Source organism: Phalacrocorax aristotelis, chromosome 4, assembly GCF_949628215.1.
Source record: "Phalacrocorax aristotelis chromosome 4, bGulAri2.1, whole genome shotgun sequence".
NCBI classification, from domain to species: domain Eukaryota; kingdom Metazoa; phylum Chordata; class Aves; order Suliformes; family Phalacrocoracidae; genus Phalacrocorax; species Phalacrocorax aristotelis.
In genome coordinates this window covers 13,509,256-13,524,246 of record NC_134279.1, presented here as the reverse complement: position 1 = coordinate 13,524,246, position 14,991 = coordinate 13,509,256, and the positions used below count along the sequence as shown (strand labels likewise).

General features: G+C 40.8%; 1 protein-coding gene across 5 annotated transcripts in view; it reads left to right on the top strand.

The window, feature by feature from the left end:
• Nucleotides 1-14,991, top strand: part of SLC7A11 (solute carrier family 7 member 11) — a 331,830-nt gene that overhangs the window by 271,241 nt on the left and 45,598 nt on the right. For all 5 annotated transcript variants that reach the window (XM_075090270.1, XM_075090273.1, XM_075090274.1 and 2 more), the window contains 3 exons: nucleotides 1,590-1,716; nucleotides 6,338-6,453; nucleotides 14,168-14,293. In XM_075090270.1, the coding sequence (XP_074946371.1) occupies nucleotides 1,590-1,716; nucleotides 6,338-6,453; nucleotides 14,168-14,293 (369 nt within the window). The remainder of the gene's footprint in view (nucleotides 1-1,589; nucleotides 1,717-6,337; nucleotides 6,454-14,167; nucleotides 14,294-14,991) is intronic.

Sequence of the window (14,991 nt, the reverse complement as noted above, 5' to 3'; positions counted from 1 at the left end):
CCCAGCAGAAGATACTGTCTCTTTCACTGAATGGACCTGTTAAAGTTATTTTTTCCATATTTTTTTATGCCATGGATGTTTTTAATTCCGTGCAGGGCTTAATTATAGTAAAATCACATGCAAAGATCACTTGAGGTCTTGCTGAGGCTGTGTGTATATCATGTATTGAAACACCATTTCATTTCATCCTGAACCTCAATAGAAAAGGCTGGCAAGAGAAAACCTATCAATAGGGGTTTTTTTAATGTGACTGTAAGAATTCCCTTAAGTACATTTTCAGGTAAGCTGAAGAATAACAGATAAAAGCTGCCACATTTTTGTAAAGCCCCAAAGCAAATGAACAGAGATGGAATTTGTCATAATGTGGTACAGCTTTGTTATGTGGTTTTGACAACTGTAGTTTGCATCTTAAAGTGCTGTGATATAAAAGCACCCAGGGAACAGAGCCGAAATGAGTTCATATATGTTGCTGATCTTAACTCTATGTGATGCGGTGTTTACAAATTTATTACTGTTTTCATCTGGCTTCTCAGGCACTTCTAAAAGGGCTGCCTACATTTACTGGATGTGGTACACTTCTCTACTGATGTGGTCAACCCATGGAGCTGAGAATCCGCTGGCTTTGTGACTGGGTGATGGCTCATTAAGCAACAGTAGCAGATGGTGCATGGGTGAAGAAGGCTTCATGCAGGTCCTCATAGTTGTAGCATGCTGTTGCCTGCTCCATACGGCAGAGGCTGTGCTTTGTGCCAGCAGCAGCCTCGGAGAGCTCTCCGAGAGCTGCTACTTGTTGGGAATGCTACTAGCACTTGCTCGAAAGGGGCCTGAACCACTTCTGCAAGAAATGATACAGCAATGGGATGATGATTTGGGTTTTAATTTAGTTAGTGTAAATCCACCAAAGGATGAAATGAGCCTCCTGCTATAAAATCATGAAGTGGTCTGTATATAAGGCAATGCAGAAATAAACTGAGCTTTCATTGCATTAGTATCACACAACAGCACTACACCAGTGGAAAACCCAGGGCTAAGCCATCCCCTGAATTTTGTACATAAAGATGCTGGGAGTACTGTCGAGGAAAATTGTTAATCTGCAATTCCTGCTTCCATATTTTGGCCAGTCAGTTGCTTTGCCTAGGGCTGACGAGGGGGAATAGAGTTTTCAGGCATTTTTTCAGAAGCTGAGCCAGGCATCTCTGTGGCTAAAAGGTGGTGATCATCATTTGATAACAAGCGAATGTGTCCGAAGGCTTTCACTTGGTGATGCAGTCAGGCTGGCTGGAGGGCTGGGGTAGCTGGTGTGACACAGCACTTTTTTTGCCCGTCTTCACAAGCTATGGATGAATAATGAAACCTGTTGATAATAGCAAATAGTTTGTTCAGTAGCTTACACGTAAATCTGATATATGTACAGTTTGGTTCACTGCAGATCTAGCTGAATGAACTAAAACTTACCAAATTGCTTGAAAAAATTATTAAAATATATCAAAAGTAATTGTGATACCACAGCAGCTTCATTGTTTAGCTTATAAATGTTTTGAAAGGTATTTTTTGATATCTCTTGTGATGCCACAGTGTAATTCCCACAGGTGCCCTCTGCTATGCTGAACTAGGAACATGCATTAAGAAATCTGGTGGTCACTACATCTATATCCTGGAGGCCTTTGGCCCATTACCTGCTTTTGTGAGAGTCTGGGTTGAATTACTCATTATTCGGTAAGTGTATTGTAGCTTTTCTGTGTTTCTTTTCTGTTGGCAATATGCCTTTCAGTCATAAAGAAAAATCTCCAATATGTGATGTGCAAAACAAATGAAATACATCTTGATCAATGAGCTGTGCTTTCTTAGTGTGGTTGCTTCAGATAATTTAACAATGCTATTTTGCTCATCAGTGTCAAAACATGCAAAAAGGCATATATGCATATGCGGGGGGGAGAACAGGTTCTAAGAAAACTGCCTGACACAAATTCAGCTATTTGCTTTACTTTTTTTAAGCTTACTGTATCCATCAATGTAACTAATAATGCTATGATAGAATCATAGAATGTCCTGAGCTAGAAGGGACCCACAAGGATCATCAAGTCCAACTCGTGTCCCTGCACAGGACAACCCCAAATTCCTACCATGTCTCTGAGGGCATTGTCCAAGTGCTTCTTGAATGTTGCCAGGATTGGTGCCATGACTGCCTTCCTGGGGAGCCTGTTCCAGGGCTCTACCACCCTCTGGGTGAAAAACCTTTCCCTAATACCCAACCCAAACCTCCCCTGGCACATCTGCCTGCTATTCCCTTGGTCCTGTCGTTGGTCACCAGAGAAGAGAGATGAGCACCTGCCCCTCCTCCCCATGCGAGGAAGCTGTAGACACTGATGAGGTCTCCTCTCAGTCCCCTCTTCTCCATGCTGAACAAACCAAGGGACTTTAGCCACTCCTTGTACGGTTCCCCTTCATTAACTTTGTGGCCCTCCTCTGGACACTATCTAGTAGCTTTATATCCTTAATGAACTGTGGTGCCCGAAACTGCACACAGCACTCAAGGTGAGGCCACACCAGTGCAGAGCAGAGCGGGACAATCCCCTCCCTCACCTGGCCGCAGTGTAGTGCTTGTTGTGCCCCAGAACACAGTTGGCCCTTCTATATCCACGTCTACATACAGTGTATGTATGTATATCCATATATATGCACACACATATATATCTCTCCATGCCTATATATAGTATAGTGGAAGAGGAAAGTCACCTTTATGCTTTTGGAGCAGTTGCTATTTTCTGTGGATCCAGGAATAACTCCTGGTGAAGGTATTGCTCAGTAATTTTCAGATTTGAGGGCACCGTGTATTCTTTATATGTCTGTTCGGTTCCTGTTGTTTTTGTGGGGTGTTGGAGAACTTAACTCTTGATTACTTTGAAAAGCACTAACTGACCAAATAAAGCAACATTAAGTCCTTACATATCTAAAATGTCCAAAGTATTGTTTTGATGTGTAAGTCTGTAGCTCATGCAGCCCTTGACACTGTATAGGTGAATTACAATATGAAGATGCTGAATCATCGAATCATATCAAATAAATTTTCATAATGTAAATAGATCTTTGTATCAAACTCAAATATAGCCCTTTGAATATAAATATATATATGTATTTTAACAGTATTGCTGAGGCTGGAGAGCTTGTTACATGTAGAACAGAACAACTCATGCAAAATGACTTCGGGAATGCTCCATTCCTGCCTCAGGCTAGTTAGCACTCCTTTTCCCTCTCTTCCGCGATCAGCAAATTACTTACAAAAGCGCAAGTCTCTCTTCAAATCACAACTATGTTTACATAATATTGACAAGTTCTAGCATAGACTGTTGAGTTCAAAAGCACCGAGAGTGTTGAATCATTATGAATCTGTAAATCCTTATCTTGTTTCCGGAGGAAATCATTGTGTATGTCAGATGGTCCCTTACATCCTCCCAACCCATACTTTTGAATTAACTACATAATTTCCATCAAATGTTGTGAAAAAACAGATGTCTTAACTGTAGTAACTTTTTGCCAAAAAGGAAGAGAGAGGAAACAGACCTGTGTTTTCACTATGAGAAGCACAGTGCTGTGAGCATAGGTATACCACTGCACATCACAGAATCAACAGAAGAGAGTAGTGTTAGAAATCCCCCTCTTAACCTGCACCTTACCAGGCAGGAGGACTGTATTAACCTAGGCACAAATACCCACAAGAAACCAGGCTTCATAAACTCCTCTACTTGCAAAATACACATGACAGTGTCCCAGGAGTGTCATGAAAACACACTTAGTCATCGTGATCTGCCCCACACCCAAAAAATAACCAACTTGCATGGGAAGAAATATTACTGGATTCTTTAATCATGAAATCTGAGACACATGAGGAGAGGTGTACTTGTTATAACTTGAAATGATCAGAGCAGCACTGCTGAAACTGTAGAGTTTTATATCTGACTCCTGCATTGGTAAACTAATTGGCTGCTGCTATCAAAGAATTTGAGACCTAATATGTATCTAGGTTTCTCTCAGTAGATGAAGTTGCATACATCTCACAGCTATGCTGCTTTTTCCTCTGAAAGACTGCAGAATTATCACACCCATGAGCTAGTGGAGCAGCCTCAACCAAAATAAATATTTCCTGTTCTGCTATATCTTTTTAGCCACTATTTTACAGCCTAGGACACACTTAAACTCTGCCCACATACTCATTAAACTGTGCCAGCATCACCTGCTGTTTAGAAGTGCCTTACACTGCACTGCTCCTCATCCAGTACAAGTAGGAAAGTTTTTTTCTCCCCAGTAGTCAGCTTGTGGATATACTACCTTTTAAAAAAAATATATTAATGTTCAAACAAATGAAGATGACTTTGTGAATGCATTGTTTGTAGTGCTTAACTGTGTTGGTTGCTAAACACAGGTCAGGTGAGAGCGTGCTGCCAAGTGAGTGACTCACTCGCTTGGTGGTATGTGCTGGGATACTATATCTTCTCCTTGCCTAGTGGCTTTTTGTGCTCCTTGCCCTTCAATGAAAGCTGCTAAGGCGCTTTCTGTCCGCTCCTGACTGCACAGCTGTTGGGGGCTGCCAGTCTGTCTTTAGGTTTGCAGTCAAAAGGAAAATGCCCCATTCCTTCAACATCCACCTCCATTGATTGACTACACTGCCAGCATCATCTCCCTCCAAACGTGGGACTATGAGAGAGCTGGCTATTTGTTAGAAGTATAATTTAGCAGCTCTGCTTTTAAAAACAGAGTGGCATGGATAGCAGCCTTTCTTAAAATGAGAAGGAAAAATCCAAGTTCTGGAAAAAGGAGCCAGGACTAAGGGAAAAAGTCTGCGAACACTCCAAGGTCTTATCTTTCATCTGATCTAGGACACTTCAAACTACTTGTGGCATGCTGCAGTATTTAAAAACCATAAACCTGGTGATTGTCTTATGTAAACTAGAAATATTGCACCAAGGAGGAGTCAGTAAATCTATTGCAAAGTGCAGAAGGTATTTGGTATTTGGTCCCTAATCAAAGGAAAAATTTGCAAAGCCAGTTGTTGGACAGTGAAAGGAGCAGTCCTCATGCGTGGGGTACACACAAGCAGCAGCCCTTGTTTGTCCACACAGAAACTTTCTGAGGAGGATACTTCTGTTCTGTGCTCCCCTGCAGTTTGGTCCAATGCAATGTGTGACATTTTGGTTGAGTCATAAAGCTAAGAAAGTGGGTTTTGTTTTAAAGGTAAAACTCTCTTGTGGAAAATTCCTTTATCATTCAATGGAGAATAATAACTCCTTTGCAGAATTTTTACACTGTTCAATAGCATTTTTAGCAACTATATTTTTATTAAAGGTCTGTAAGGTGAGGCATTGTTTTATTAAATGTTGTAGGTTTTTTCACAAGAAATTTGCACAGACTCTTGTTTAACTCAAAAATCCTTTGAGGCAGAATCTTATGCCCTTTTGCCCTTACTGTGTGTGATTGAAGCACAGATGCCACCAGGTGTCCTAAGAAGGGTGAAAGTGTCCTCCCAAACCAAAGTGGAACTGTATATGCAGACAGTGTCTGATCAGAGGCACAGGGTAATTTGCTGTTAATATATGTCATTGCTAAGGTTTCTGGCAAACATTTAGCTTGTCTCAAAGAGCAAGGCTGTATGAATATTATGAGCATTCCAAATTTGTAAATGCAACAACTGCATGCCTGCCTTTCTTCACGTTTCTTTGTTTCATGGTAGGTGCTTTCTGTACTTTGCTCTCACTTGCAGTGCTAGGAAGTTGTTGGTCAATAAAAGGAGCAAGTTCTGTTTGCATTTTAGGATATCCCACTTTCATTTTTCGCATTGTCTCAGATTTTAATAACAGACTTGGGTTGGTTTTGGATACTCAGTAAAGCAGATTTCTCAGCTTGATTGAAATTAATTTGCTTGTGTCTCTGAGGGGTGAGATATACCTGGCCACTAAAATTCAGTCAATGACTTCTACTCAGGGTTTTGCCCATGTGATCTAATTCTGGCCACACTCACTTCAAGTGAGTGGATGAAGATTTCTATTGATACCTTTCCTTTCTGTTTATGGCTGCTTCACAACATGGAAGTTCTAAGAGCAATCCTAGTAAGAAATGTTGCTGTCAAGATCAGAACCACTGAGCAAAGCTAAACTGCTCTTGCTTTCCTGCTACATTCAGAAATCATGCTACATGGAGCATAGTTACAAAGGGTCACCAAAATTAAGTATGATTCACAATTCTGTGATAGCGAAGTTCCAGCATGATCCCAGAAGAATATTATCTATGTACTATTGCAGATTAATTTTGTGATTTTTTGTTTTTATTGTTGTTTTTACTCTAGCCCTGCTGCCACAGCAGTGATATCATTGGCATTTGGACGTTACATTTTGGAACCTTTCTTTATGCAGTGTGAAATCCCAGAACTTGCGATTAAACTTATTACAGCTGTTGGCATCAGTAAGTATCCAATTTTAGGTTTCAGGCGAGGGTAAGTTGATGTAAATTGAAAAAAAAACCAAGTAATCACAGACTGATCAGGTAGTTGTTTGATGTGAATCATTACAGAATGACTGTGCATCCAATGCCAAGGGCATCAGCATGACTTTTTGCCTGAGTGTGTGTGTTTGTGAACATACGCAGTAGTAAAAAGGATAGCAGACTTTATTAATGGCAGGGAAAATCTATTGCCAAGGCTTATTCTCTTGCCACTTGAATTAATGGCAGAACTCTCATTACTTTTGTGGAAGCAATTTCAGTCCCTAAGAGATGGTGAGCCACTGCCAGAGATATGGAAGAATGATTACCTGATTTTAAGTGCTTTGCTCTACCTCTCTTTTAGGAGGCAGTTGAGTGCCAAGTATGATGCCATGAAGAAATGTAGTTCTCTTGAGTGGAGCACTGGCAACATGAGATCATCTTCCCTAGTCCCACTCTGTCCTTCGTAGCAATACAACTTTGTGAGGCACTTGTGGTTCAGAAAGCTGGAACCTAACTGATGCCTTTGGGAGCAGGGTGTATGGCACAGTGAAAATGCATGTCTGTTACCAGCAGCTTGTCCTACTCTTGCTACCTTTGCAATTAGTGTAAAAGGGACCATTTAGGGCTACAGAGAAACAATAAATGCCAGTGGAAGGAGGGAGGCTACTCAGAGACCAGGAGCTTTACAGTGTACCTGGGCTGGTGTGAGAGGCTGTGTGAAATGGGAAGGCACAAATTGTGATGAGAATGTGACTCTAGAGCTGTGCGCCTGTAACGCTAGAGGCTTGTTTCCAGTTCTGTCTGATCGCTGGTGATGATGCTCCTTGCACACGTGCGCACACATTCGCATTCAGCTGTGCTGGGAGGAGAGTGCAGACTAGACCTGAGTAATTAGTAACATACTGTTCCTTTCAATTTGGCCAGTGCACATATCAGAAGTAAAAGGAATTGGGACATGCCGAATGATCAAAGGCACACAGGAGACCCCTTCAGTTTTGCACAATAATAGGTTCAGACGACTTTTTTTTTTTCTTTGGGGCAGGGAGTTCAATTGAAACTGAAATTTCCAGTCTCCAGGTTACTGTGGCTTTTTGTAGGTGCTCTCTTGTTAAGAGTTCACTTCTGCCAGGAGTGTTAAAAAAATCGGTATGTCACCACATTTCTTTCTAAATTAATTATGCACAAACCATAGGTTTCATAGGAGTAATTGAATTAAGGGCTTGAATTTTTAGGTCAATGACTTTTTATAGCTACATCTGTCTGAAATACTTTAGTGCAAGGTAAGGGTGAAACAGATGTTCGGTAACTTCAAGGTCACTGAGACAGAAGGAATATTAAGTGAAGTCTCCATAAAAGCATTTTCTTAAGTGCATATGATTCAAGCACAATAAGTGAACAATTTGAAATAGATTTTTATTGCTTTTAATTTAATTGAAAATCTGTGTGATAAGCCAGGGCTTTGCAAAGTAATTAAACAAAGAAGTAGCATTGTAGGGGGCGTGGAATTATACTGAAATAATTACAGCCTAAAGGGAGAGAGGAGTTCACAGCAGACTGCTCCTATGGCAAGTGCGGGTCTGTATAGCACAGATAGGATGAGTTGTCATCTCACCGAAAGAAGGGATTCTTGCAGAAAGTTTGTAATGGTGAATGGGACAATGCTGAGGAAAACAGTGACGTGTCAGTCTATTCTTTGCAGTATGCTCTACAGTGGAGTTTAATTTGTAGTTGTGTTTGATCATATGCTACACTTAAACTTAGGGAATCCAGAGTGTATGACTGTTATACTTCTATGGTAAGAATTAGCTGTCATGGTGGTAATTGTTGTGAATGTTTTGTATTATGCACGTAGGCAGAATGATGGGTAAGAATAAGATATTGTTGAGCTGAACAGACACTTTGGAGCCCTGAAGATCTTATAATCCAACTTAATGGTGCCAAAGGTAATGTTTGCTTCCACTGAAAATTTTAAGTTAATCAGAAAGTGAACTGACGTGCCTTTTGTCGTCTTCTCCCTCCTGTGCATTCCTGTGCCTCATGACAGAGTGCTCACTGCGTATCTGTCTTTATAGTGCAGGGGGAAAGGTAGTGGGAAGCACTGTTAAACTCTGTCCTTGGGTGAAAGTTTGCTCTGTAGTTTTACCTTGTCATTTCTGATCATACTAGAAAGGGCAGGAAATTATTTTGAAAAATCTCCAGGTGATCTCTGCCCCCAAACACATACACATACAACAGCATATCTGAACAATTTCTGACAGATGTTTGTCTAAACTGGGCTTAAAAACCTCCAGTGAGGGAGTGTCTAAAGTCTCACCTAATACAATAGCCTAGTTTTTTCTATCCTTGACACAAGACAGCTTTTCTCATTTTTTTTTTTCCCACCTAAACCTCAGTTTCTGCAATTTAAGGCTATTATTAAAAGGTTGCCCGAGATAGATGCAATCGGGATTATGATGGGGAGTAGCAAATTTGGTTGCTTCTCTACAGGCTGCAAACAGGTACTTCTTGTAGAGGGGCTACAGCCCATTCTGCTCCCCATTATTCCACTAGATGCCTCTGTGGTGAAAAAGGAACGACGGTGCTGCAGAGATGATGTAGATTAGATGAGAACTAAAATGGAGCTACTGGAGATGGTGACCTTTAAAATACCTCATTCTTGGTTTATTATTTATAGGGAGAAGGAATGTGCTGGGCACAAAATTTCCCTCAAAATCACATCTATTCTGAGCAATTTTGAACAATCTGTAGAAGCAAATTTTCTGTTCCACAATATGGTGTGCTGCTTTTTTTTTTTAATAAAAACAACCAACCAAAAAGTCCAAACCCTTCAGTGGCTCAGTAGAGTGATGCTTGTGTGGAGGTTCTCTTCAGATAACCCAGCTTTCTGAACCTCTGAAGCAAAGGCTGCCTGTTCTTTTCAAATTGAGAAATCACTTTAATTCACTTGGTATTTCTCAAGCAAATCTCCGTGAGGAGAAAAACCTAGGCAAATACTGGATATGCACATCTTTGTCTATCTGTCAGTCTGCCATAAACTTTTTCTAAACTCGGTCAATGTAGCTGTACCTGAGAGAAGAGCAGACATCTCAGAGATATCTACTTACTACAATTTTTATGAAAATAAGTGGCCAGGAAGAGGAGAGAGAACCTGGATGTGCCCCAGCATAGGGATGGACAGCTGAAGAAAATGCAACAGGAGTTGAGGCCTTCTAAATGCCCAACTTTGCTTGAGCTGGACACAACAGCCCCAGAACACGAAGCAGAAAAGATGCCGTCCGCCTTTGTTCTGATGCTGAAAATGGTCTTTTTAGGTGAATGAGTTAAAAATTCATTTCTATCTTTAAGTCAAAGCTGGTAGACTACTCCATATTTATTTCTTCCAGTGAAGAAACACCGTATTGCAAAGCATGGTGATAGTACAAAAAACTCCCCCATATTCATATATTGCTTTATTTATATCTTTTAATTCTTCTCCTAATGGAAGGCTTAAATATATTCATAACAGGAAGGGATAAATTATACTGTGTAAAGGTATTGAACTCTACTACCAATATGTAACCTGAATAGACACACAATCATAACTAAGCCTGTTCTAATCTTTTCACTTGGCCTCCTTATCAGAAAGCAGATAAACAGGTTTCAGCTATTAAAAACTGTGAGACTGAAAGCAAGTTACCAACTTGCACATTTTTAAAGTTTTTGTACTAATTCATATGTATTTTAGGCATTTTATGCTGCAATAATGTATAATTTTCTCCTTTTTTTGGACGTCTGCCAAAAAACCACAAATACCCCAAACCATGGCTGTTAGAGGCAATATTATGCTTGAAAACCAAGGTCAGCTGTACAGATCTATTGGTGCTTGCTGGCAAATACTGCAGCCCAAAACTTTATTGGCCTAAATTTGGTGTGTATGTGAGTCTATAGTTAGTTGCCTTCCCACCCACCCCCACCCCCATCGTGGAAGATGTTGCAGATGTTACTCTCTACTGCTGACAGTTTTGAGACAAGAAATTTAACTTAAGACATCTCTTGGCTTGCAGGGGTAGCAAAAGCTGCTCTGATGGGTGCTTTTGTGCCTCCTGTGTCTTCATTTTAATTGATGCATTAGGATCTGCAAATTGAGGGTATTTTTTGCTTTGTGTGAATGCCTTGACCCTGACAAGTGAATGCCTGACAAGTTAGGGGAGGGCAGTTCCCTTGGTTTCCTGCTGAGGCAATGGTACATACATTCTGGAAAAGTAGGCCAGGATGTAATGCTTACTGCTGCTTCTCCCATTAGATTTTGTTATCCATCTATAGCTGTGGCTGTGTGAAGGAAAAAGATTGTGAAAGGCAACATGATTGGTGTTACCCTTGTGTTTGATTGTTCATGAACCCTGTTTTGTTCTCCCTCCGTACTCCTCTCGGTTAGGATTCATCTCGCTTTCAGTTAGATGTTTAGTTTAAGGTAATTGTCCATGTTCCCCGTAGAGTTAGTGGATAAAGATGGAAAGAGATACTTCCTGAAGGCAACTAATCTCATCTCAAATAGGCGTCTGAAAGAGGTGTTGTTATTCATCCTCTGAAGATAACTGTCTCTTCATTGAGGGTGCAGCCACACTAGATGCCTGACTTTTAGTTAGCAAAGTTAGAGATGAGTTCTCCTTTCATTGTCCTTTTGTCTGGGGAGTTGCTGCTTCCTTCTGCTCTTCGCTGTGATCTTGTATCAGAGTGTCTGCATCACTTACCTGAAGTATCTCTAAAAGGCCCTATTCATAGAATAGGTGCTGAATAATGACCATAGTCCCAGGATGTAATTTCCTTCTTGAATCCTGGCACAGTTGTCATATTCTTTTCCTGCTCTGTAGCAGCTTTCTTCATCACTCTCTTCTCCGTTGCCTTTTACTATCCAGCTGCCAACACAACCAGTATGGTGCTGATACATGGTAGCAGTATAAGCCCCACATCCCCGTATGTTTGTTATGCACACAGAACTGCTAAGACTAAATATTATAAGATGTCTGTAAATTCTTGTAGCCTATTAAGTCCAATAAAATGAAATTCTAAAATATACCAAATTGGTCTCAAATCTTCTAAGTACTTAAGTCTTAGCCCTGCAACCTGAACTACTATATATGTGCAGCGTCCAACTCTGCAAGGGACTTACTCTTATAGAGGACCATCAAAACTATCGCATGTGCACTGGGCTGACTGCAGGTATAGCGTCCCTTCAGCTTCCTGATTAAATGAAGGTCCTTGCTGTGTCCATTTTGCTTGCACTAGTTGATTAGAAAGCCTCAGATGAAACATTTAGCTGGCTTGAACTCACAGTTGGGGATGGAGAAGGCTTTAACACAGCCTCCTCACAAGCCCGCTGTCTTCATGAAAATACCAGCCTGCATTTTTTTCTCTTGCAAGCCACTGGAGCTCTTATACAGATCTGGGGCTTGTGATTTGTTTGTGGCTGGCCAGCAAAGAAGGTTATGACTTTCTGTGTGAGATGACATTAGTTTTCATACTAGTTTGCCATCCAGTGACATTCTCATATATGCATGAGGAAGGTGAAACCAATGCATTAGAAAACCTCAAGGAGGGCTCTCTGCAGGCAGGGTGCTCACATGGCCTATTCTGTCCTGTATAAGGTAACAGACCGATCTTGAACTCTGAATAAGCTGGATGTCAAATTGCAGATACTTTCTTACACATAAAAACTCTTCCTTGACTTTTTCTTGTGGCCTGGTCCCTGCTTGGACTTCGTCTTCTGTGAAGGAAAAGTACGATATCCTGAACTTTCTCGGAAATTTGGAATAAACTGGTGCTTGTTTATGGCACTGGATTTTCTTTATATCTTAAACACTTTTGGTCAAATTAATATTTTAAATATATTTTGCTTAAATGACAGTTGTTAACCTTCCTGCTAATCAAGCCCTAGGAAAAGAAGGAGAGCATCAATCAGTGCTAATATTCAGCAGCAACCCAAAGGGATCTTTCAGCCTTCAAATAAGATATGTCAGTGTGGTGTTGGGGCAAGAGAGTAATGAATCAGGCCCCAGGGATTTCCTGTTTCCTGCCTAGTATAGGTATACACAGATATAATAAAGCAAAAAAATAAGTATTTGGATCTTAAGTGATACTTTCCAGAAGTCCAAGTGATTTCTTTGAGACTTAGAAAAGAAGGCCTCAGTTCTGAAATATGGTGAAATACAAAACTGGAAAAACATTTTGACTTTTAAGACTTTTTTGGTGAGAAATTCACATTAAGTGATATTGTGAGTTTATGTTGACTTTGCTAAATTGTTCATTTGGGAGTGAGGCCCTCTCATTCCCAAATAAAAATTCCAGAAAATACTTTTTATATTTTGTCTGGAATTTCTATTTTATTAAAAAACCTAAAAAATACATTGGAATCCAGATTACTTGGAATTTTCTCTTTTTTCTGTTAAACCAAAACAACTTTTGGTTTGAACTGATAAGATTTTTTTAATTATATATTTTTTGGCCTTGCCAGTGAACAGAATCTGTATAAAGACTTGGGATAAATCAGTGGGTTTTGCTGCCAGAAAGCTTGTACCCTGCCAAATTTACGATGCTAGCTCACACAAACTGGACTCTGGCGGGAGATAGCAACTTGTGTTTTTAGGCATCCCAAGATGTGTGGTATGGCTGATGATACAGACAACCTGGTGCTCTTGAGAGAGTTTGAAGTATGGGGGGACTGTGATGAGGAGCTAATTCATTAGCTCCATATGATGGCAAGAAAGAAGATGAGTGAGCAAGCTTGTTTGACTATGTCTGCCTTTCCCTGCAGCAGAGGGGAAAAGGAACTTTTTATCTAGACTTACATTTTCTGTTTTCTGGGTAATTATTTTTTTTTTAATACCTGAACTCCTTTACTCATTCTGTTTTGCCAGGGTAATTGTTTAAATAAGCTAGAGTAACTGGCAGTTAGATGATAAGACCTACGGCACTATTGTTGGTCAGTGCTATAGTAAAGGCCAGAAGATGCTCTCCCTGACCCAGAAGGAGATGCAAGCCGAGCAAGCAGGATGTAAAAGCCCTTCTCACCTATCTCTCTACATGTTGGTAAGGCGCAGACCTGGACTTTGTTTTCAAGAAGTGAAAAGTCTCTGTTAATTCACCAATGCCTGGCAGGGACAGGCATATTACTTGCACTCTAGTCCTTCTGCATCTCTGGTGGTATGGCAATAAGGGAGGACAAAAAGTGAAAAAGAGGCGCAGGATTAAATAAAGTAGTGAGTAACAAATTTATGTGGGGCATTAATGGGGGTGAGGAAGTTCAATAACAATTAATACTCATATTATTTTCTGAAAATGCAAATATTTACTCAAAACAGCACTGATACAGAAATCTGGAGTGATGAGGGATGGGCAATTAATTTCTTTCATCCAAGGCAGGGTCTTGGCAGCCCATCATCTACCAACAGCTAATGATTTTGGGCAAATTAAGCTGTAGTTTGGTGCGGAGGGAGCCAGGCAGAGAACGGAGAGACGGATGGGCCGCACAGTTCGTCAGACAGAGGTGCTCAGCTCAAGTGTTTTGTGCAAGGACAGCAGCTGGAGAAGGATATTGGGGTGTATTTCTTTTAATGATTCAGGATCTATTGTGTGTGTGGCCTCTCTGCTGGCAGAGTTTTGTGGCAATTTCAGCAGCGTGAGTATTTCTCTCTGACTTCTGTTTTTCCCCTTGCAGCGCTGGTGATGGTCCTGAATAGCACGAGTGTCAGCTGGAGTGCCCGCATTCAGATTTTCCTTACCTTTTGCAAGCTTGTAGCAATTCTGATAATTATAGTCCCTGGAGTTATCCAGCTAATTAAAGGTATGAAATTAAAAGTAAATGCTTTTAAAGTACTTTTATCTTTACCCTCCCTAGTCTTTCCCCATCTTCCTCCACCAAATAATGCTTATAGCAGCAAAAATCTCTTAATTAGTCTGTGCTTGTTTAACTGAAGCTCTGTACTGTCATGTAATCGATTAGAAGTGGAACTACACTGGGATGAACTGGTATTTCCTTCAGCATGCCAATGAGTCTAGTCAGATCAGACTCCGTTTTCAAATGAGCGGCAGGATTGCTCTTCTCTGTAATTTGCTTTCAGCATGAACTTTGTGAAAAGGGCAGATGGGTTTTAATGACAGACGGGTATACCCCTCCCCAAAGCGCATGCCTAGTTGAGGCAGAATATGTCTCCTTTAGCAGGGCTAGTGCCTAGTCCTGTTTGGTACTGGGTATGTGGTGGCAAAGGGGGCTCAGAACAGCGTAATATGTGAAAGAAACAGTATTGTGGATGCTGTTCTACCACTTTGGTGTGTAAATTGTGAAGTTAAAGGTGCCGTACTGGCAAGAGAAACGGCAGTTAGCTATTGCTTTCATGGGCTTCCTGCATGCAAGCACTAGATGCTCATGGTGCATGCATGCTTTACTACTTCCAAGTGAAAAACTAAAGCATACAGAATGACAGAATACAGCTAAAGGCAAGTCTGGGACTAACCCAAGCATAGGAAAGCAAAGCGGAAGAC